The sequence below is a fragment of the Lonchura striata genome, chromosome Z (genome assembly GCF_046129695.1).
Source record: "Lonchura striata isolate bLonStr1 chromosome Z, bLonStr1.mat, whole genome shotgun sequence".
Taxonomy (NCBI): domain Eukaryota; kingdom Metazoa; phylum Chordata; class Aves; order Passeriformes; family Estrildidae; genus Lonchura; species Lonchura striata.
The window spans coordinates 23,836,161-23,859,904 of NC_134642.1; the positions used below are offsets into that span (position 1 = coordinate 23,836,161).

At 36.3% G+C, this 23,744-nt stretch overlaps 1 protein-coding gene across 9 annotated transcripts in view; it reads right to left on the reverse strand.

Moving 5' to 3' along the window:
• Positions 1 to 23,744, reverse strand: part of PRUNE2 (prune homolog 2 with BCH domain) — a 130,942-nt gene that overhangs the window by 12,580 nt on the left and 94,618 nt on the right. For all 9 annotated transcript variants that reach the window (XR_002465468.3, XR_013341684.1, XM_031507397.2 and 6 more), the window contains 6 exons: positions 13,944 to 14,023; positions 12,857 to 13,057; positions 8,627 to 8,803; positions 4,339 to 4,441; positions 758 to 889; positions 513 to 599 (listed from right to left, as the gene is read on the reverse strand). Coding sequence is in view for 7 of the 9 variants with exons in the window: in XM_031507397.2 (XP_031363257.2) it covers positions 513 to 599; positions 758 to 889; positions 4,339 to 4,441; positions 8,627 to 8,803; positions 12,857 to 13,057; positions 13,944 to 14,023 (780 nt within the window). In the remaining 2 variants the exon portion in view is untranslated. The remainder of the gene's footprint in view (positions 1 to 512; positions 600 to 757; positions 890 to 4,338; positions 4,442 to 8,626; positions 8,804 to 12,856; positions 13,058 to 13,943; positions 14,024 to 23,744) is intronic.

Sequence of the window (23,744 nt, forward strand, 5' to 3'; positions counted from 1 at the left end):
GTAATTTTTTAAAATTGTTTTACCAATCAAAACATTATTTTTGACAGCAATAGATGTTTTTGAAGCCAAATGCATTCAAACACCTCAGGATGCAGGCACTTCCTCTTGTATGAGCTACAAGCAGCAATGATATTTTAAAAACCCAGAACTGTAACCTAATCTTGTTCCGTAGCCAGGATTTTTAAAATAAGGTGATTATAATTATATGCACTCTCCTTTTCTATATGCCTTTTACCTGGATTCTGAACAAAGACTATTTTAAGAAACCGAATTCTCAGTATGTACACATACAGGTTTAGAAAACTATGCCTGTGACTTCTTCAACAAGATACTCATATGAATCACGTTTTTTTTCCCCTATTCACCTTTGGAAAGTATAATTCAACTTCCAAAACCCAAACATGAGCTATAAAATGAGCACTATTCAGTGAAAAATTAACAGCCACTGTAGATGATTTAGGGTGCTTATGTATTCTCAAGGACATAGAAAATCACAGGTATTTACTACATACCTTATAAAAGGTCGTGTTACAGCCAGAATTGTCCTGATAAACCATGACGGATGAACAATTATAAATGATTTCAAATTTTTCCGTAATCTAAGTAAAAAAAGTAATAACAGTTTCTTAGAAAAACAGAAAAAAACACAAAAGATACAGGAAGATCATATACACTAAACTCTGACACACAGAAGAGTTACAGAAATGGACACTGTTTAAAAGAACAGCTGTGGGTCAGACAGGAAAACACTACTTACCGTCGATCAATCATCTGATAACATTTTTTCATCCAACCCAATCCAGGCATCCTTCTTCTAGGTGTTGCTCCATTCAAGTAGACAATCATATAGTCTTCAGCTACCATCAACTCTAAGGTACTGATTACATATCTGATAAAAGTACAGATGTCAGTGAGCACATACTGTACACTATCTAATTGAGCCCAAACTAAATCAGGCTATTAGGAACAAATGAAGGCAGATTGAACACTTTATGACAATACAGACTTCTCTTTTCCTTTAAACAAAAGCAAACATTTAGCACTGATCACCACTGTAGTACCTGTAGATACACAGCTAGAAAAACACAGTCTTACCTGTATCTTCAAAACTTAAAAAATATACGGCTTCCTTACAATAACAGAGTTTCGTAGTGAGTTTTCAATTATCACTGGTGAATTTGCTTTTTCTTAGAAAGTAATTAAATCAGGAGATTTTGCAAGGGAGAACATGACATCATGTGAAGTCCTAGGAATTTCTGAAATTAACTCTTGAGAAACTTCAATTCACTATTCTAATCACCAAGTTTGTTCAATGCAGTAATAAAATTCGTCAGAAGATACTTGTTTATACTTCATGTGATCCTTACACTCCTGCTATTGAGTCTGTGATTGCAAAATACAAATACTTAGACACTCAAGCCCAAGAAAACCTGTCCATCAACCTGACATGTGATGGAACAGAGAACTCCAAGACATCATTTTGTGAGCAAAACACTCCCAACACCCATTATCAGACAGTGCTCTTGGGGTCAAATGCATTGTACCTAGAAGAGCACACTGCTCATTCAAGTAAGAAGATGGCTGTAAATTCTTGTTTGGGACTATCTATGCAGATGATCCACTCAGTCCCTACCCCATTTTGGAGCTGATCATCAGAGGAATGATGAAACAGTTTGAAACAGTTCAAATTGCTCTCTCTACTATCAGCCTCAAGGTGTGCCTCTGTAAAAACTAGAATGCAAAACCACAAGTCACACCTTAAAAACCTGAATGCCTGAGTGCACTCAGTACAAAAGGCAGCTTTATCCCTAAGCATAATGGCTCCTTTCACAGTTGTATGGGAATGCCTCACAATTTAATCTTACCCTTAAATTCCTTTGGATGCAATGTCTTTAGAAGAATTGTAGGAAATCTAGTTCTCACCAGAGAGTGGTATTTTACCTGGGCATAAAGTAGGCAACGTTAACTAGACCAGTCCCATGCATTGGTAAATCCCATCCAAATCACCACCTCCTCAATGCATTCCACTGCTCATTCTTACCTTGCAGTTGTGCATTCCCTGGTTTTGACTCACATGTCAAAGAGTGACACGTGAGTGAAAAGCAGTTAGACTTATGTCTAACAGTGATATAGGAAAGCAAGGGATTGCATGGACATTCTGATGCATAAAGCTTCATTTAATAGTTTCAACAAAGCTACTATTTGACAGGTTGTAAGATTAGCCGTTCCCACAGGGCAGAACATCTAGCGCTTTAAAGGCACTTAAACACTGAAACACAAGTTTGTAAGTACAAGTGTGTAAGTATGTATTAAAATACTACAAGACATTCAGTTCTTTTCAGGAACACGACAGTCTAAAAATGTCAAGGGAGCAAGAGCTCCCTCGCAAATTTTACCTATCTACTAATTTCTTATTATTTTATAATAATTGCAATTTTTTCATTATTAGAAAAGATGGATAGAAAGTTTTTCATTGACTAGAACAACTGAATCACTCAAAAAGCAAAATGCTGGTTTTGTTTACACAGTATAGTTTTTCAAATTGAGATTATTTTAAAAAATTTTAATCAGTGGACTGGCTTTAATCTGACTTCCAGGCAGCCACAAATAAAACAGTAGACTTTTTAAAATGTGGTTCTGCATTATCTACAGAATGTGCTGTAGAAACTGTTTCATGCATTTTCACCCAAATTCAACCCTTCAAAGACAATGTTACAGAATTAGTAAATATAAAAAATAGGAAGAAGATAATTGAAAATGTGAAAGGAATTCAGACAGAAAAGGAGCTATTGAGGATAGCTGTTAATCAGAAGCTAGAGGTAGCTTATATGCTACCAGAAACATCCTGTATAAAAAAAGAGATTCAGTGGTTTTCAGGTCTCTCCAGATCCCTATATAATTCAATAGTAAAGAATTACAAAATATTTTAAAATATCAGTTTCTGTATATTTAGCAAACTGTTGTACTCCCTCTATTCCATGCACACCTAGAATGGAAAGAAAAAGTTGAGCTTACTCTTTTTTTATTGTTTTCTTGGAGAGAGCCAACTGCCTGTAAGCCTTAAAACAAGATCTAAGTTCACAACCAACATGCACTCACATTTATATTACTCCTCCAGAAAAAGTGACTTACAAAATTACTTTGGCAATACTCTTAAGCCATGTGGAAAAGGCTCTTAATGCTTTCTCTGCAAAGTTAATTTATCACCACCTCTATGTGAACAAGGGTCTTGGGTGAAGACAAAGAATAACTACTGAATGTCACTCATGGTTACAGTCAGCTTTGTTCCTTACTTACCAAGTTAAAACCACTGAAGTAATGCCTTTGTCTCTTCTAAATCATTGGGCATTGTGTGCATCAGTTACTGTAGACATGGAGCTCTTAGAGGCTCTACCAGGCAAATGATACCAGTTGTTCTGACCAGAAACTATAACACTGAGTCTTAATTTTCACACATAGAGACAATGTTAAAGGCACTGGCTGCCAACAAATGCATCTTCACCGACTGGAACATTAATGAGACCTGGATCTGTGCTCTCAATGCCTTGTGCACTGCAAATGGCAAAGGCTGGGTCTCCTGCTGGCTTTAGAAATTACTGCATTTTAGCACAGAAAACATTGGAATGATTGATTTTTTTTTTTAACAGCTGTAAGTGGAAGTAGCTGAAGGCACTTCAGGAGAGAGTTGCCTTCAAAATTTTGGCCTGCCAAACCAATTGCTATTAAGAATAATCTTCCTGTGATAGATTTAGAGTTATGTGGCCATATCTGTGTCCTGGCCAACTGGCCCCTGCCACTTTTAGCTTCACTTTTAGAATCAGAAGCAGTTGGAGTCAGGAAGCATAGTTAGAAATGCTTGTGTCAGCAATTACCATTTATCCTGTTTTCAAAAAGCAAATGTCGAAAAAAGTCCCTGTAACTCCTAAACCCAAGACAGCATATATTAAAAATATGCTCAGAGATGCATCACAATAATAAACAATGAACAGTGAAAAACAGTCTAAGCCCCTGCTGGTTGTTCACAGCAAGACATGGAAGTCATTACTGAAATAGTGTAAAGACTGTAGACCCAACAAGGTGAAGATATTGCACTCCTTGGCTTTTAGAGAAATACTAAGTCATATTTGGTCCTCACAAATACACCTTAATTTGGGAAGGTGAGTAGGTAAAGTTTACTAAAATAACACTCCATTAAGCAGTTTATCTACAACTGCTATTTTCCTTGTCACTTCCCTTTCAATAGCCAAAATTGCCTCTTAAGGAAAGACAGGTTACCTCTCACTGCATAATTCTGAGAACTAACTCAAAAGACTGTCACATTGCTCACATATCACTCACAGGAAAAGATTTTCCATGACATAGTTGTAATCAGTTCGACTGCTGTCTGGCAAGAAGCATGCCGCGAACACAATGATAGCATTCAGACCATCACCATAGTATCCTGTGGAAAAAAAAAAAGAAAACACATTTTTATCTTTGTCAAAGGCTTTTAACAGGATATATTTTTTTAAATCCTGTAATAAAGCTTCTATGTCTACTGCTGAATCATCTTAGAATGCTTCATACCAAATGTTTGAAAATGTATTAACTGTCATGAAGTGATAAGGAACTTGGATAGTCAGCTAAAAAACCACAAATAGCACAACTACTAGTAAACTTTTTATAGTGACCTGCAAAAAAGTGTTCTAAGGCTTCTACTTCTGGTTCATTGTAGCTCTGTGGCAATCATGTACTAAATGCTCACCTCAGACTGAGGAATAAGGGGCTAAAGAAAATAGTTTACGTTTGTTGTCCTGCATAATTTGAATTATGTTTGGCAAAGTCTTGCAGTCCAATCTCAATGGGTATGTGCAGCTCCAATTGCTTTAGAACATTACAATTATGACTGCACTCCACTGTCCCTTAACAGCTCCTGGGGATCAGTTAAATCCTTTATTTCAAGTTCTGTATAAATTACTTTTTAATCTTCAATACTCCAGTTGTCCAATACTGGCATTCTCTGGGCTGCATCACTGTCTAATGATAGCTGTTAATCTTCAAAGCTGTAACACTACCAGTCCAGGACCCAGCACTGTTGCTTATTATCCAAAAGATTATGCTTCTTTTTCATTATGGGTTAATGTTGGCTAATCTTCTCCACAACCCTTTGCAGCTGCCATGGATTTTCTGCATTTATCTTAAATAACAAATAAAAAATACTCCTGCATTTCAGTTGAAATTTCTGCTTAAAGGATACGTGCAATAAGGGGGGAATTTATAAAGACGCCATAGGAATGGCTGTAGGTAGATAGCACTAGCAATGCAGAGACAGAAGACAGAGCACTCAAAAAACTTTCGAGTCTAGAAAAAACAGATACTATGGGAGAGATTATAATATTTGTGAAGGAAGCTTCAATTGCCCTCAGGAACATGTTTTCATGACAAAAATGAAAGGCTAATACTAACACTTAAACAACCTTTGCAAAAGGAGATTTTTAAGACTTTTACAATGCTTTCTGGATACTAGAGAGCAATATCCAAACCTAAAGTGCTTTTGGAACTCAAGTCCTGTTTTCAGCACATATTATTATTCAGCTAGATTATTTGGAATTGTGTTAGTTTTGGCTGGCAGAGAGTTAGCTTTCTTCACAAGGGCAAGCATGGGGCTGCAGTTTTGATTAGCACTGAAATCAGATGGCTGATAATATAGAGATGTTTTTGTTATTGCTGTGCAGTGTTCACAAAGCACCAAGGCCTTTTCTGCTTTTCATACTGCCCCCCATCACTCAAGAGAGGAGGATAAGGATCCACAAGAACTTGGAAGAGGAAGGGGACACTGCCAAGACTGACTACAGCTGACCACAGGGATATTCTAGACTATATGGTATCGTGCTCAGGAAAGGAAGAAGGAGGAAGTGGGAAGGAACATTTGGAGTGATGGCCTCTATCTTCTCAAGTGTTTTGTGTGATGAGGACCTGCTCTCCTGGAGATGGTTGAATACCTGCCTGTCTTTGGGAAGTAGTGAACGAATTTCTTGTTTTGCTTTGCTTGTGTGCACAGGTTTTGCTTTATGTATTAAATTGTCCTTATTTCAACCCAAGACTTTACTCATTTTTACTCTTCTGATTTACCACGTGGGAGTGAGTGAGTGACTGAATGACTGACTGACTGTGTGGGGCTTGGCTGCCAGCTGGGTTTCTACAACAACAGGAAAACACAGTATTTCTCTCCCTCTCAGGTTTACAAATAGGGAAATAAGGAGGACATTTCCTTCTTTCCATAAATTTAATAAAATTCTAAAAGACTTTATAAGAAAGCAATCTGTCCAGCTGGCAGGCACGGGAACTTGGCAGTCAGAGAGCATTATGGCAGGTGCATCCACTAAATTACACAACACAGTCTGCAGTTCATGGTAAGCAAAACAATTATGTGCAGATGCTAACTAACAACACACAGAAGAAAAATCCACAGATAAATCTAAGCCACTTTTTCTCAAACATGCTTGAATAGAAGTAATGTTCAGCCTAGGGACAAGTGTATTTTAATTCATTACTAAAAGCCAATATAAGCCATTTGCCCAAAATCTCAGCCTAAGCAAAGAAAAAGATCTCCAAAAAATTTCTCCATCAGCATATATTGAAGACAATCTCAAACCTAGGCTGTCAAATCTACTCTCCCCCTTCCTATTCTGTGGCTACCACCTAGATTCTGCATTTGCTGTTGTCTGTCATTTGATAGGGAGGAATGTTCTGTAGATCTTTGAGTCATACAAAAATGCTTAACTTGACTTCCTATTGACTAATTTTAGTCAGAAACTATTATTATTCTTGAGATTAAAGAAAAGATTCCTGCCCTCTAAACACTCCACTTAACTATTGCTAAAGGGAACTTAATATGGAATGGGCCTTGTTGCCAAACTGTTCGAGTTGTCTGAAGTTTCCACATTAGATACAACAAAATGATTTTGTTTCCTTGTCTTCAATCTGCCACTTCATAAACACAGAATTTAATCCAATCCTTAACTTACTCTGATTTGCCTAGATATCAGGAAGAATGTTCAGTTTAGGCACAGCAGGCTGAAACTAATTGTTATATCTTATACTGTTTATTTTACAATGACTAATGCTATTGACTAGTAGCAAAATACCTTTTCAAAAGTAAAAAAAACTAAATGCTCTTTATCTTAGATTGGAATGATCTAACAAAACAACAGACATGTAAAATTTGAATATTATTTCATACTGAAAGTTGAGCTGAATTACCTAGTCTCCCATTAAAAACTTATTTTTCAAAAAAGCTGATATAAACATAAACTTCGACATCTAATAGGAAATATACGTGTTTTTACCACAAATGCATATTGACTAGTTAACAGCACATTAAAAGATATAAATAAGCAACATTAGCAAGGCCCAAAAATATTCTGTGTTTGTTTCCTAAATTAAGCCATCTGGGTATGTTTGCTAAATTGTGTCTGAGGTGTCATCACATTCATAAACTTCTGATGATGGTAGTGTTGTAGTAGAAAAATGCTTGGAGACCTAAACATCTTTCTTATTTCCGGTTAAACCTTTTGTACACTGGCCACCATGAATACCTGTAGGCTAGCATTTAGCTGCTTTTAATGTAAAAATTAACTATCATTTATTTATGTAATTTTACCAGACAGAGGCTCAACACTGAAAACATTTAAACTTCAATATTCTAGTATCTTTAACTGACACTGCAGATCAACAATACTGTGACAAAAGCATCCTCATATAAACTCATAAATCTTACCTCTGAGATTACCATTGCCTGCCTGAGTTTTTGCTGGAATAAAACAATTAATCTTAACCTAATACCTTGCTTAACAGATAGCAAGGAGTGTCCCCCAAAAATACAGAATCCAAGGATAATGCAAATCGGCTACACCAAGGAAAAGGCACTCAGAGTAATACTTACCCATTTGAATTAATTCATACCAAAGTGCACTAGTTCCACTGAAACTATAAATTATCTGAGGAAGTTGGGAAGGAGATAAGCAAAAGAGAAAATATAGCAAGCACATGGGGCCATTTTCCTACTTTAATGTTTTCTTTGATATGTCATTTAATAGTTATTAACAAGTTATAAAATGTCCCATAAACCAATTCCTGGTGAAATGCTGCTGACAATTATAAATGGCAGAAAAATAGCATAAGGTGAGTAGCCCGATGAATGGAAGCCCCAGGGAAAATATTTTTTCTTTTGCCATTCTACTTGTTTAGATCTGTGCAACTACATAATTCATTCAGCAAATCACAGAGCATTATACTTCCTCACACAAAAGGTTTTGTCAAAACTCACTAAATAAAGTTTTCAAAATTATATTTTGCTGTAGGACAAAAGCTTTTTTCCTTCTCCAAGACAGTTTTACCCGACAATGACCAGACTGTTCCTGACATATATATGTCCATATGCTGCTTCCAAAATAGCTTTAAATTTAAAATTCTTATTAGTCATTGCCACATTGAATTAAAGCCTGGCCTGATTTCAGCCAATGCTGAAAAATAAGTTTTCTCTCCCCTTGTCAATATGATAATGGAACAAAAATAAAAATAAATCATGATCAATAAAGCATGAATTTTTTACATCAATTTAAAAAATGCTTACAGCTGCTCCTACCTCCATGTGAAATTACTTTTTTGTATGGTTCAATGACTTTCATATCAATTCGCTGTTCTTGTTCTCCAATAACCACCGTTCTCCATAACCTGTTGTCCTCTCTCTCCTCTTCAGCAGAGTACTCAGGAATTGATTCAGACTCCTCCTGGGATGCATCCTTAGCAGCAGTCTGCTCTTCTGAAAAGGAGAACTGTATATATTACCTCTTTCTGTTAAAGCTCTAAATATTTTTGCCATTACATACATTTGAGATGGATGACTGAAATTAACTCCATTTTTACACTTCTGGTATAAGTAAGAGCAGAATGACACATATTTGAAGTAAAATGTCCTTTCGAAATTCTGTCTCTGCAGTCATAACACCAGAAATTTGAAGTGCAAGTCAGTAAGTGAGGTAACAGCAAACCAAGAGTGAGATACAGAATCACATACACAACAGTACATAAAAAGCTGCAGGCATTGTATTTGAAAATACTCATGAGATCTATGAGAATTAAGAATAAACTCAAAAAAGTAATTTTAATTGACAAGAACTAAAAACCACAATGTTTCACAGGTGCCATTAAACACTTAATCAAAGAGGCACATCTGTAGATAACCCAGCACTTTCTATGTGTTGGGCTATCTATAGATGTGCCTCTCTGATTAAGGCTTCTTCTTGAATTACTCATACAAATCAAAGTATATGATCCTCAAAACACACTAGTTTATCATAATAATTTAAAAAGTTATTTATAAAATCAAGAATATGATAGTATACTGTACGTATACCATATATATCTACACAGAAGCTACAGGCGCATATACATAAATGTACTATTACTTTGTAAAACTGAATTCTCCATTAAATCCTACCAATAATTTCACCAAATCTGTTACAAACACCAAGTTTCTCTGAACCCACAAAACAAAGCTTCTAAAGAAGGTATGTTGAGCACATATTTATTGCTACAACAGGACTAACGAAGTCTGATTTTCTACCGCTGCCTGTCTTGTGTTTTCTGTCCCTAATACAAAACATTATTACAGAATTATACTGGCAGAAGGTGCCCCTCTCTGAGGTAGATTTTCTCATGTGTAATGAAATATGAGTCTACAAACAATTCTCTACCTAGTTCCTCCCTGATGGAATCCTGAAAGAAAGGAGGAGTATTTCACTTCTTTCCTTATTGTCTAACTAGCCAAAGAGTTAAAAATATACTCAAATAAAAGTGTATTAATGATTGAAACAGGTATGGAAAATCAAGAATATATACACATGCAACTATAGTGTGACCATGTAAGCCTTTTTTTCCCTAAAGAACTCCAAATGAGTGTGAGGAGATCTAAAGTTGGAAAACAGAACAGTCTGACAAAAAGTGGGTTTTTTTAAAGTATAGTATACCAAATTGGTTTAACGTTGCTGCTGAGCAGATTCTGTGATACTGGGAATAAGCTTACAAAATGCATAACCCACTACCTCCAAACCCAGGTATCTTAATGCAATTTTGTATGTTGTCAGTTTTGCAAAGGTACTGTTAGTAGCAATATGAAAATTACATGCAAACAGTCAATTTATGCAAACTTTGATAGGCCCTTGCAGGGCAGCCCATTCCTGTAAGGATATAGGGTCTCCACAGGACACTCTTGTGCAGCTCAGGTGCTTTTAGAATAGACAGATGGGATTAGCCTAGGAAGACTGTCAGGTCAGTTCATTCCTTGTGAAGAACAAAGAACATGACTAAGACAGAGAAGTGTAGCTGGCAGAACAAACTTTAATTAAAGAAGCTGGGCTATGTACATGGCTGACCAATGCTGAAATTGGGGTTTGATTTTTTTTTTTTTTCTTTTTTTGGCTTGGTGAAACTTAAGACGATAAAAAATTACTAAAACCTTGATAAAACTTACAATGTTGAAATTGGACACATGAATTATTTTTTAATAGAAATGGCACTAGATTGCCTATTCCTGATGAAGTACCTCTCCTTTACTGCCTGGAGTGTTGATTTTGCAGAGGAAGATGCACTAGTGTGAAATTCAGAAAGGAAATTATATCTGGAGAAAAAATAATAACCATTCCTACTTTATAAATATGTTGATTGGAGAGTAGGCCTTCACTGATGCCTATATATGGTTTTCAGAAATGCAATTTTTATGTCATCTAAAGCAATTATCATAAAAAGCTCATTTCAGAAATTAGCATGGCTTGTATAGGGAATGTTGAAATGTATGGTATTAGTGGCTAAAAAGCCCCACCCCATGAAACTGATGATCAACCAATCTCTGAACAAGTCAGGTGCTAGTTCAAGACAAGTACTTTAGTATTTCTGCTCTCATCTTTGATGCATATTGCAGTTATGATAATTGTTCTTCACCATTCATTTGAAAAAAATGGGTCTCAGTATTACTTGGAATACAGAGATATTTTTCATGATGAGCAAACTCCTGAACCATGGTGACCGTCTTGCTTTTCTCAGTTGTCTTTTGTAGTTCAAAGGGACCTTCAACAGTCTGATCATGACAAAAGTCACTGTTCTTTCTGGTCTCAGCAGTTATGTTTTTCTCAGTATTTACTTTTCTGGGATTGGCAGCAGTTAGAAATATTATATTGTGGGAGATGGGTAACATAATGATGAGCGCATACCAGCTAAGTAGAACACAGAAGTACAAAGATAACAAAGGCTATTTACCATGCAAATAAGCCATTCTGCACTGGTTCTTATGATTATAATCTTAACTATCAAATTAACACACTATATATATCGCAAACTTCTTTTATTGCTGGCTTATTTTGATAAAATGTTGATTTTTTTTTTTTTTTTGTCTTTTCTACTCTTTTCATGGCTCATCTCAGTGGAAGATATTTTTACTATTAACTATCTAAAATAAAACTACACAACCATATAAATGTCACCAAAACTAGAGGGACCCTGAGCTCCTCACTTAAGAGTTTGGGGAAATTGGTCTAACTTTAAGAACCCAAACAAATCATCACATTTAGAAAGCACAAAAAAAAACCACTGGGAGGAAATGCCACTGCTACTAGAATCACTGGAGTTGAATTTAATTACTTGAAGGCTTAAAGGAAACATCTGTTCTACTGCAGACAAGAGACTTTTTCTCTCACTTGGTGGCCACAACAGTCTAAGCATGTGAGCTTCTGTGTGTCTGTTAGTTTTACCTTCACTATAAAATCTTCCAACTATCAAGCAACTCATCACCACACTCTGCATCTACACATAAGGAAATCAGCCGCCTCATGAAAAGTAACATTAGAGATGCTAATGCATGATTGAGTACACACTAATGCCTCCTCGGCAATACCACTTAAAATGATGTAAGTGTTCTTGTACGCTCCAGCAACCTCACTAGCATTAAGGAAAGTAAATGCATGGGAAAATTCAGTTTGAACTGATTCATTTTAAAAGTTTATTTCTGCTCTTGGTTGTAAAACGTTCACACTTGTTTTCCCCTCTAATAAATTGTGATCTGTTTGTATCTACATCAGCAACTACAGTTCTTACATGTTTATGTTTTATAAGGTAAGAGCAAGGAATAGGAAATGCCCTATTTTGAACATCATGAAACTAAGTAAACTGAGTAAAACTTCTACATCATATTTCTCTAAGAGAAAATCATTAATACATGAAGAAAGAGTGAAGTTCTCATTGCACACTTTAGGGTGCATCTATATTGTACAGTTGCTCTGCTGAGAAAGGACATTAAACTTAGTGGAACAACAAATTTTGTTCTTCCATCACCTGAGCTAGCTTTATTATGCCATCTACATACCTTCCATATCTCAGCTTTCCAACCATGGGAGTAAAAAGTAGACCTTTTTTCCTAACAAAAGACCTCTCAAGCACATTGTGTCTACCTCACTTATATATTGCAAGATCTTTGGTGCAGCCAACATATTTTGCACAAAATTATATTCTTATATATGACTGACATAACTGTTATTTAGAGCTGGACTGAGCTGCAAGAAACTGCAGTTAGCTACAGCATTCTCTACAGCAATAGTCAGCTGCTCTCTCCTTGAACAATTGTTTTCAGACAAGTCCTATGGTCCTGGACAAAGACAGGACTTTGAATTTCATTCTCCCTAGGTAGCTGCTCTTACTTTATTAATTCAGCTGTACTACTTCTTTCTGCACTCTGAATAAATAGAAAGATAATACTATACACAGGAGGAAAAATACCTGGATGCCTAGCATTGATGAACCCTACATTTACAATTTAGAATATTACCTTGTCCAGCGTATTCAAAAGAGTCAGCTTCATCAGGAGTGTCAAGGTCATCTACATTAATGTCAATTTCATCAGGTGTATCCAAATTATCATCAGACAGTATAGACCCTTCACTCTGGTCCAATGAGAGATTGATGTTTGGAGCAGTGAGTTTTATCCTTCTGGGTTGGGACCCATTAAGATCAAGAGAGTTGGGAGGTTCTGAATAAAAGGGAAAAAAACCAAAAAAGAGAAAAATAACTCAATCTACGCCACATACAATTAATCTCCAAGGTACTCAAAAACTACCTTTAAACACAATTTTAGTAACACCATGACATTTAAAACTATCTAACACAATACATAAATATTAACATTAATGTCTAATGAAATAAAACAAAAATCTACAGGCACAGGAAATGTAGTTCAGAGCTCTTAAATTATGCTAAATCCAGATTCACTTTTTTGCAATCATCAGACAAAAATTAAGTTTTGAACATGCTTAGGCCCACAATATTTAAGAGTTTAAAGGGCAAATACAAATAATTTGAGTTATGAATCAAGACATTGCTGAGTCCTGGGAAAATTAGTGTGAGTTAAAAACCATTGAAAAGATTTATTTTCTTATGCACTCAGAGCTATTTACAAATACTTACATTTTTAGCTTTAATTATAGAATATCTTACTCAGTACAATAACAAATAAAAAAATCTCTGAGCCTCTTAATCAGTCCTAAATAGAAGTAGTATTCAACAAGACAAGAGCTAAATATACCTCTGCTCTTTGCCTCTGCCTTGTATGGCACATTTCAAGTTGTTCTGTCTCACTTAGTTCACTCAGACAGAAGTCAATTATAAAATAAATAATACAGACTACTAAAGCTTTGTAAGGACAAAACAAGTGGTAACAATGCCCAAGAGAAAATGTCACACTATAATTATCACTTCTCAAGTGAAGAAGAAAATTGACTAAATAAAGCAAACTCAATGTTTTTTTCTTTTTAACACTGAACTGGTTCTTTACCAGCACAGAAATATCATTCTCACAGCATAATTAAATGCCACAGGAATAAGATACAATTAAGAAAATGAGCAAGAGCTTCTCTCACCAGGTCTCATCTCCGTAGAACTGGGGCTTAATACACCCTCAGCTAAGGGGATGTCCATTCCCACATCCTCTTGTACCAACCTGAGAGGTAAATACAAAGTAAGATCTTAAAGAGATGTACAGCTCATGGTCTTATACAGAACTGAAATTTCCTCCAACACAGCCAGTTCAGAACTTTGGTTACAAAACAGCAATATTGCAAACAGCAATATTTGTCATTTTACACAAATAAAGTTGGTCTTTGGCTATCCAGCAAATGGGAGACATCATTGCAAGGTGCTTCAGCTACTCTTTGTTAAACAATATATTCATCACTGTATACACAGTTACTATATAGTAAAAATGAGTAGGTTTTCCCTTTTTTGGTATCATGTGTATCTTACAGCAATTCTGACCTAAACCAGTAATACTGATGCAGGTAATCTGTCACACTAAAAAAATTCAGAAAGCATAAAAGTGAAAACCAAAAACACATTACAGATTTTCAAAGAGTAAATTGTTCCAAATATCTTACCTAGACTCCATTTTTAGGAAGATACTAAGAAATTACATTTAACATATATATGTATGTACATACAAGGGTTTATACTTTGGTTGGAAAGAATAGAATTTTGGTACTGTCATTCAAACTATTTATTTGTGATATTTCTTACAGCTTTATCAGACCAAATGGCAACTGGACCTGCACAACCTTTGGAAATTACTGGAGGAAATTATTTTATAAGAAATATTCAAAGCTGTGTGAAGAGTAAAGGAGAGCAGGACAGTGAAATGTTCGGCTTTCTATATTAAAAAGATACACTTTTCTCTGCATAAAACGAAAAAAAAGTTTAAGAATGACAATCATCTTTTCCTCTGTATCAAAAGAGCACAACTGAGTTTTCTAAACTCTATGCCTACAGAAACAGTGACAATTACAATCTGAAAGCAATTTCCCACAAGTAATTAATTCACAAATTTAGAGCTGTGTAACATTTTTGCAATGCCCAGAACAGAATTATCCTAAATCATGATGTTTCTATGATTACCTTAAGCCTACTTTTCTCTCTGTGGCATCTTCTTTTTTTTTTTTTCAACACGTGTACTTGAGTTGGAATTGTTGCTTTCTTGAGGCTTCTTACACTTCCACAATAGAAATTAGAAGTATTTTTCCGCTTTCAATGGGACTATTGCAGCTGACTTAAACCAGAATTTTTATCATACTTGTGAAGAACAGTACATTTCTAGGTATTAGAAGCTATATGTGAAACACTTGTTTGAATTTCTTATGAAATTCAGCTTCAAGCATTATACTCAAAAAATAGCCTTACTACTGGATTACAGTTAAACAGCATCAGAATTTGTTGGAGAATTCATAACTTCGTTTTGTTGACACAGTGCTTTTAATGTCAAAAATCTGTACTTTTCATATTGGGTTATTAAATTTGGAAAGACTCTCTGGTCCTACAAGCACTGGGTCAAAGCAGGCATTTAAAAAGTCCAGTTGGCAAAAGGATTGCTGATGCAAGGTTCTCCATTTTATCTTCAATTATATAAAATGCTATTGCCTTTCAGAAGTTTTTTTTAGCAGAGATTAGATTTCCTGGTTTGTTTTTGTTTTTTTTGTTGTTTTTTTTTTAAATTGTGTCAGGTTCTCATGTACTATAAAAACCAGCCAACAGGCTTTTTGGAGAAGAGAAAGTCTGCCTTGGGAGCTAGCCTTATTTTTCCCAATCCTCTGTGCTTTACCCAAAGACATTAAAGATTCCTTGCCAGACACATACACCATAGGTTCAGTGAAAGTTCTTCATTTTCATATGCCACAGTCAATATTTCACTCATAAATTAATGGGCAATACAAGCATATTTACAATAGTATTTAAATGTCTGTGATATTGTGCCCCAGCCTATGGCTTCAGAATTGCTGTCACTAAGAGAGTAACGACAATATGGATAAAGATTGCTTCTACAGACACAACTTCACATTTTCTGATGGATTTTGAGCACGCGTTATGCTGAGCAGCTCAGCACCTTGCAGAGTAATTTCTGGGTGTGCAGAAGCTCTCAACAGACCTCAGCAGGAACACTGATACAAGAAGTCAGACTCCAGAAACTTTAAAATAGGCAACTACCTCCTCTTCCTTTCCCACAGACTACTTCACATGCTTTCAAAATTCTGGCTTATAAAATTCCTTGCCTTGCCATAAGGATGCAGCTTATAACATGGATGATGTGGACAAAAATATTAGAGAAAGAGAGGTACATTTTTTAATCTCCTTTTAATGAATGCTTCTATTGAAAAAAAAATTAAGTTACTTTAGAAAGCACATTCTAATCAGGTATGATTTACTGGATTGATAAAAAATGGATCTTGGAACAGAGGTCAAACTCAATTAAGGTTTTTTGTGTCATAAATGACTTCTTTTATGTTGTACACAGACCAGTCATTTAAGGATCAGCTGCACTGGGAATCAAGTTACTGATTATTTGCTCTGATATTCAGGTCTATGATCTTGTTCAGAAGCAAATGAACTCCCCTCATTTCTCAAAGGTGGATCAGAGACAGATACCAAATTCATTTGAAAGTAGGAGAGGCAAGAGGCTGAAATACTTTCCTTGCGCTTTTTTTGGTTCAGATATCCCTACAGCTCAATGAATTAATAAGCTTTAAATAATTCTTAATACCCTCTCAAATCAGTATTTCTCAAAATTGAAGTTATCCTTCCTGACTTTTCCAGGTACAGCAGCATTCTGCTATTTTGGAAAGAGCAGCTTTGAATATTCACAGCAATATGTCATAATCCCTATGGGCTGTGTTGCCTCCACCCTTGTGTCATCTGTGATCTATCACCAGTTTTCCAAGTTGCTCTGCAGCTATTATTATCAAGAAGTTAATTTCTTTAGTCTAATACAAGATGTGGTTCCAATGCACTGCTCTGAATAAATACCTACAACACACAGAAGAGATCAACATTAATTCAGTTGCAACTGTCATCACAATTTATTCACCAGCTGGACTTCAAAATGTATACATTTTCTCATTTTCTCTATTCATCATTGCCGACATTTAATCTGAAGTGGAGTCCACAACTGCCAGGCACTTTTCCTAGATAAGTAAATCATGTTTCCTCCAAGTTGTTCCCTTTACAACTCAATAGAAAAATAATTTTATTCTTAACTTTTCACAAGACACCAGAAGTTTTTTAATAAAGTTTCAAAACCTGATGAATTAAAGAAAATACATGGATGAAATCACCTTTCTGCATATTGATACATGCTTGGTTTAGATACTAAATGTGAGAAGAGGGGAGATGAAGTGCAGTGGAAAGGTTATTCAGAGGCTAGATATTCAGGCTTTTTTCATCTTCTCAAATTCCACACATTATACAGGTATACCCTGGTTTTGGACGAAGAGTCCTGCTGACAGTCCACTTTCTCACTAATTTTGCAGAAAAATTGAACTTCATTGAAGAATAATGCAGGAAGTAAAATGTTAGGTACAAAAACAAGTAGGTGAACATAAACTCACTGAATTACTTTTACAGCACACAGGCAGCACAAAGTCCTTCTCCTTTGAACCCATCCTGTCCCCACCCTGTGACACCACTCTTAAGCAAGTACTGAGCCCAGGAGAATAGACAGGAGAGCTTGAGGGACTGGATATGAGAGGAGAGTATTTTCCTTGGGAAGTATGAGAAAGCCCTTGGCATTTATCCAGCAATGCCTGTCCACAGAGGCTCAGCACAGCTGTCTGAGAGTGCCTTAGCATTAAGGAGAGTTAAGTGTTTTGCCAGAGTATGCAGCATCTTGTGTAAACCCATCCCTGGCCTGCCTGATGGGTTTCACATCATTTTGACCCTACCTGGAAGATGTCTAACTTCTTTCAGACAAAACAAGAATTCCTTCCTACTCAGAAGCAATTAAAAGCCTTAGAAGAACCTAAAGCAATCATTCAAACACTCCACAAACTGCAATTTATATGAAGGATGTGTTTACACAAAATGTTTTCTTAATTACTCTATTCCTCTTCAGTTTACAATTTTAGAAATACCTATAAATTTAGAGCCAAAATATGTTACCAAATACATTATTTACAAGGGGTGTTTTGCTATTACCCATCTCTGTAGCTGCTTGTCATGGTTTAAATTGAGCTGGCAACTAAGCATGTCACAAGCACTCATTCACTTTCCCCTACCCAAGGAGGATGGAGTGGAGAATACAAAGTTAGACTTGGGGGTCCAATAAGGAACAATACAATTACTCAACACCCACCATACCACACCAAGCTCCATCCCTGAGCCACAATCAATCCTGCCTTTGCTGGGTAACTCCCCAGATTATACACCAGGCATGATGTTTTATAATCAGCTTGGGTCAGCTGTTCCAGCTATGCTTCCTCCTGGCTTCCTGTGCACCTGCTTGCTTGCAGTCACCAAAACTGTCCTCGACTTATGGTAAGCATTACTTAGCAGCAACTAAAACATAAATGTGTTGTCAAGATTATTCTCATACTGAATCCAAAACACAGCACTGTACTAGCTGAGAAAAAAAAATTAACTCTATGCCAATCAAAACCAAGACACTACTCCAACATTCACCTCATATAAGAGAACAGCAAAACACATTCTGTTATCACAATCAAATACTTGATATATTATTTCATTTTTGAAAAAGAAACTGTTTTGCATTTATATCCAAACAGCATATCTTTTGTGTTCTTTCACAGGGCTCCAAACCTGTGGTTTGTAATTTCTGCGCCATTTCAGCTCAGAAAAGATATTACAGGTTTATAGACCATCACTACAACAGCATTTTTTTAAAGAACAGCAAATGTCTACCTCCTACTTTTACTACTTGGAGTACTCAGAGAAGAAAGTCAGTCTGTCCATCATCTTCTAATTGTAGATGTAAGTCCATAAACTGTTTTAACTGAGGTGTGTTATTTCTGAGACCTTTAACACTACTAGACTAATAACAAATCCTAATATAATCTACATGTGTTTGAGTTTTGATGCTTATCGTTCAGGTTACACAGGTAGCAATGTTCTGCAAAGTCAGAGAAATGTTGGACATACTTTAGTGTTGCAGTGTGTTGCAACTGGCTTCATCCATCGTGCCCAGGGAGGGTGCAGCTGCTGGCACCAGGCATGGGAACAGTCTCCATTTCAGAAACCTTGAGAATCCATTTATTACCCGCAGGGAGGAGGGAGGGATGGAGAAGAAAGACCAGGCAAAGGCAGGGTCATGGGGTTTTATAGGGTATTGCAGGGGTGGAGTTAAGGTTCGGGTCAAGGGAGAAGTTATTAGTAACACAAGAGAGGTAAGATCAAATTCCTTCCTGTCACTTAGGAACAGAAGGCATCCCACACTTCACTATAAACTGTATCTACAGCCAAAAGGAGATGCTTTAGGAAATACAGTGTTAATATATGAACTGCAGAAATAAAAACTGACAAGATAATGGGCTTTAGTGTGAAGAAACTTTGATGAAAATACACAGGAAGAGACAGAAAGAAAGCAAGAACATTAGTCCCCAAAAACCCAAGTGGACTGTGCACTAAGAGATGAAGAAACCCATTAATAAATGTACCCACTAAACCCAAAATTACTTCCTGTAACTAGTCCTCTGCTACAAAACCTCCAGACAAAAACCAAGAATTTATGCAGATACCTATTCAGAGATAAAAGAGACTGCAGAGTGATTTTTTTAGGTTCATCAGAATTAATAATCCCTAAACTGTAGAACAGTATGTGACAAATCAAAGTGACATACACTGTGCAAGATTTAGTCAGTATCAGTCAGAGATTATGCTTCAGCTCTATCCATATACCAAGAAAATGAGTGTATTGGAAGGAATACACTCCAGGATATCTGAGACTATAAAAAAGTAATTACTTTTATTCACAGCTGTGTAAAATAATTATACTGTATACAGGTGACTTATAAAATTAATTAATTTTATACCCTCCCAAGACCTGAATTTCTAACCACGTTGGAAGTTAACAGTGTTTCTATTGCTATTTATTTTGTAGCTCTTAATCACAAATTAGTTTAGGAAAAATCTATAGACTGAGCACTAAAATTTATGCATAGTATGCAACTTTTATTCCCATATCTGTATGGAAAGGAAAAGAAAATAAAAAAGCTGTGGTGGTTTGTTTCAGCCAAAAGGTTTATTACTCAAACATCTGTGCAAATGCTAAGTCATCATTGTCATACTGTTTGCTGCCTAGTAGATTACATGCTCATAATCATATTTTACAGAAATATATGCCATTTATGAATGCCACAGAATAAGCCATTACTAAATATTAGCAAAAATCATAAGTTTCTTGGTTATTATACTTCAGTTTTCAAGTGCTAACATTTTGCTACATTTTCCGCAGGGGAGTTGAATGAAAAAGTTAGGCATAACAGTAAGAGGCAATATTCTTTCTGTAGAAAAATCCTTATACAGCCACAAGATTTGAAAACATGTTAAAATTCTCACTTAAAGGCATTGAATAAATTTTTAACCATTCTTTATTAAAACATTTCCTAGTCTCCAATCAAATCCATTTTATCTGTTTATCTACCTATCTTTTCCTTGTTCCTCTTTTTTAACTCATAGTACAAACATCAGTTTATTCCAGGAAGCCAGTCATAGTGGTAGGCTCTCCTGGCTTCTCATATCAGCTTAAGACTGCTAAAAAGAAATTTGCTGTTCTTAAGCATATGCTGCTTTTACTGCTGCTGGGCACTGTCTGTCCTGACCTTTTGCCAGCTCCCTCCCTGTGTCACAGCACAAGAGAAACAGGAAAAGCCATGGAGGGATGTAGAGAGCCATAAAGGGACAAATCCAAGCAAACAGGGATAATGAATTTCACTAGGCTATTTCATCAACCTCTATGTACATGCCCATGGATCAGGAAGGCCTATGGAAGAGATCCAGGACTCCAGCCTTCTTCAATTATATGTGACTTCCAGACTCATGAAATAAAAATACATCTTAATATAAGATGAGGGAAATTCAAGTTCCAAACCTACATGTCGCGCTGAAATGGGGACTTAGAAATGCAAGCCACACTGATGATGCCAGCAGCAGGTTCCAGAGTCTCCAAAACCACATTAACAACATCATGGCATGAACATGGACAGGAGACAGTTCTTAGCGTGGTGCTTTTGGAAAGCATCCATATAACAGCACTGTCTCCAACTATGCCTCTTACAGAGAAATGGTGAAGCTGCTAGGTTCTTAATATTACCATTTTAATAATATTGTATTAAGACAATATTCTCTGTGCAAAAGCAGAAAGTTTCATGTCACTTAACATCTATTTCTTTGCTTAGCATTGCACTTGTATAACATCACACAGTTTTGCCCTAAGAGCAGGGGTTGCTCTCTGTTAGGTGCCTAGATCAATGCTCCTTTATCTTTACTGAAACAACGGAAAATCACCAGAATTAACAACACAAAGATGGGTGTTCCTCCATCAATACTGAAAGATCACAAGGTCTGGCAATAGGCTGTGTAGGTTCAAAGCAATATCAGCATTTAGAAAGCACGTTTCTGATCTCTTAATAAATGTTGTTAGTATTCTACAGATAATATTCCATCTATCTAGATGATCTGTTAATCAACAACCACTCCTGAAATTATTACATTACAAATGAATGCAACATGGTAATGCCAGCAGAGAAAGTAAAAATTAAATCAATCTGATTCAAAAGATCCATAAGTATAACCTGAAAAGACATTTTCTTTTTAAATTATATTTTTAAAAGGTACTAAGATGCCAGAGACCTGATTCCTACCTTCCACTCTCATTGAGTAATTAATTATTCCCTGAGAAAACCCTTTTAGTTTTCCTAACTTTTAAACCAATTTATCTTCCTGAATGTGTGGCTCACAGTGATCATTTTCCTGCCATACTGCGCTGTTAGGACCAACCATCAGAATACCTGCAGCTCCAAATGATGTAACTGGCATGTCAGAAGCACTTGAAAAAGCAGGGTGCACGTTCTACCCAGTGCAGCCATCTGCACTTTCAGGAAGTATGCTAATAATTTGAGAGTAGTTAACAAGGGAGAGGTTACAGGATCAGAAGCCAAAAAATCTTTAGGAAGTTTTAAATTTTATACCCCACTGGACTTGTCTATTCTCCACTGGACTTGTGGGAAATCCCCTCCAATTATAACAATCAAGCACATTTGTTTCCAAATGAAAACATGCAAAAATGCCTCACTTAAAATGCTGCTCTTAACCATTATTCATAACCATTAGTTCTGAAACGGAGCTAGTACCTGAAGTTCAGTGGCTATTGCTCTTTACCACTTGGTTTTTCCACAATATTGGCAATTTCTTGCATTGCTTAATAGACTTATTCTCTGCATGTCCAGACGATGACACGCACAGAGCTGATGGTACTTATTACCATCCTAAACTAGGCTGGAACAAAATGCTTTAACAAAGCATCTTGCAACAGGTGAAGTATGTCTTACCCACATGGTAAAATGTGATGATGACTTTTACAGCTGCTAATTACAAATTCACTTAACATCAAGATGTACAGTTGTTTGGTTTTTTTTTAATACATCCATTAAAGCATTAGCATTTTTCTAACACTCTTCTGATTTCAAGCTCAGCTTTTGGACAATATGTTGATAGATACGAAAAGATACATGGCAAAATTTTTTTTATATTGTATGACTTCTATCTTTTCCTCCCCTCATACTGCTTTTCTCTGGTCCTATTTATCATCTCATTCCATATCCTCAAAATATTTCTATTTCCTCAATACCTTAAATATTGTGAAATTCTTTGTTTTCTCTTCTCACATGTGTGTCACTGTACTGCCAAATGTCTCGGTTCGGTCTTTTCCATGTTACTGTATCAATGATTTCACAACTTACAGTGTTCAATGTTATTATAATTCAGATGCCTAGCTGACATACTACAAACTTACTAAAATATCCTATCGGGTATAAATTGGTAACTGAAATCAATTCCCATCCATACTAGGAAATTATCAGCTTGGGAAAAATACAGAAGTCCCAAACATGAGCCAGGGAAGACTCCTGATCAGGGCACACAAGCTCTACAGAGCAGTAAAACTGGAAAACATTGAAGCCTGCAGCTTGCTTGCTCTGGCAAGAGGTTTTAGGAGCAGGAAAGACTTAGACCCTGCAGCTGGCAGGTCTAAAATGCATGTGTAAAGAGAGATGGGAGATGCAGAAAGCCACCAGTTATCTTCAGAAGCAGAACTCTGTCGCAGAGTTGGAAGTGCCACAAGGAGCAGTAGAAAGATAAAAACCAGTCCAAGTGTGGGAAAGAGTAATGTCAGTCTTAGCAAAAATATTGTGAAAGAGTCAGAATGACACGAAATGCCAGACTGAGTAAGTAATATTCAGGAGGAGAGAAAATGGGGCTCCTCCTTCCTCCACATGGCACTTACATATTACAGCCAGGGAAATACATGGGCAAGGTTAGCTATACGCTCTACTTTCTACAAGCAGGCAATGGGGTATCCTGCTGGGCTACTGCCCAGCAGACAGCTCTTTGGAGTCTGCTGCCAATGTGTAGGACATAGTCATGTTTCATCCGTTAGCCTAAAATAAAGAAGTCCCATCTGCTACTGTCATCAATTTTTCATAGGTGCAAGGCTGTGGATAAAGAATACAAACTACAAGATATACTATGAACTAATAATGACTTAATTCTTAAAATCCCGTAACAACTAAACCACTTCCTTCACTGTCCAAAGGAAAAACCAAGTAGATAAACTATGAAATCTGCTAAGCAACTGGAATGTCACTCTCACCTTCCCCGCCTCAGTATTATTT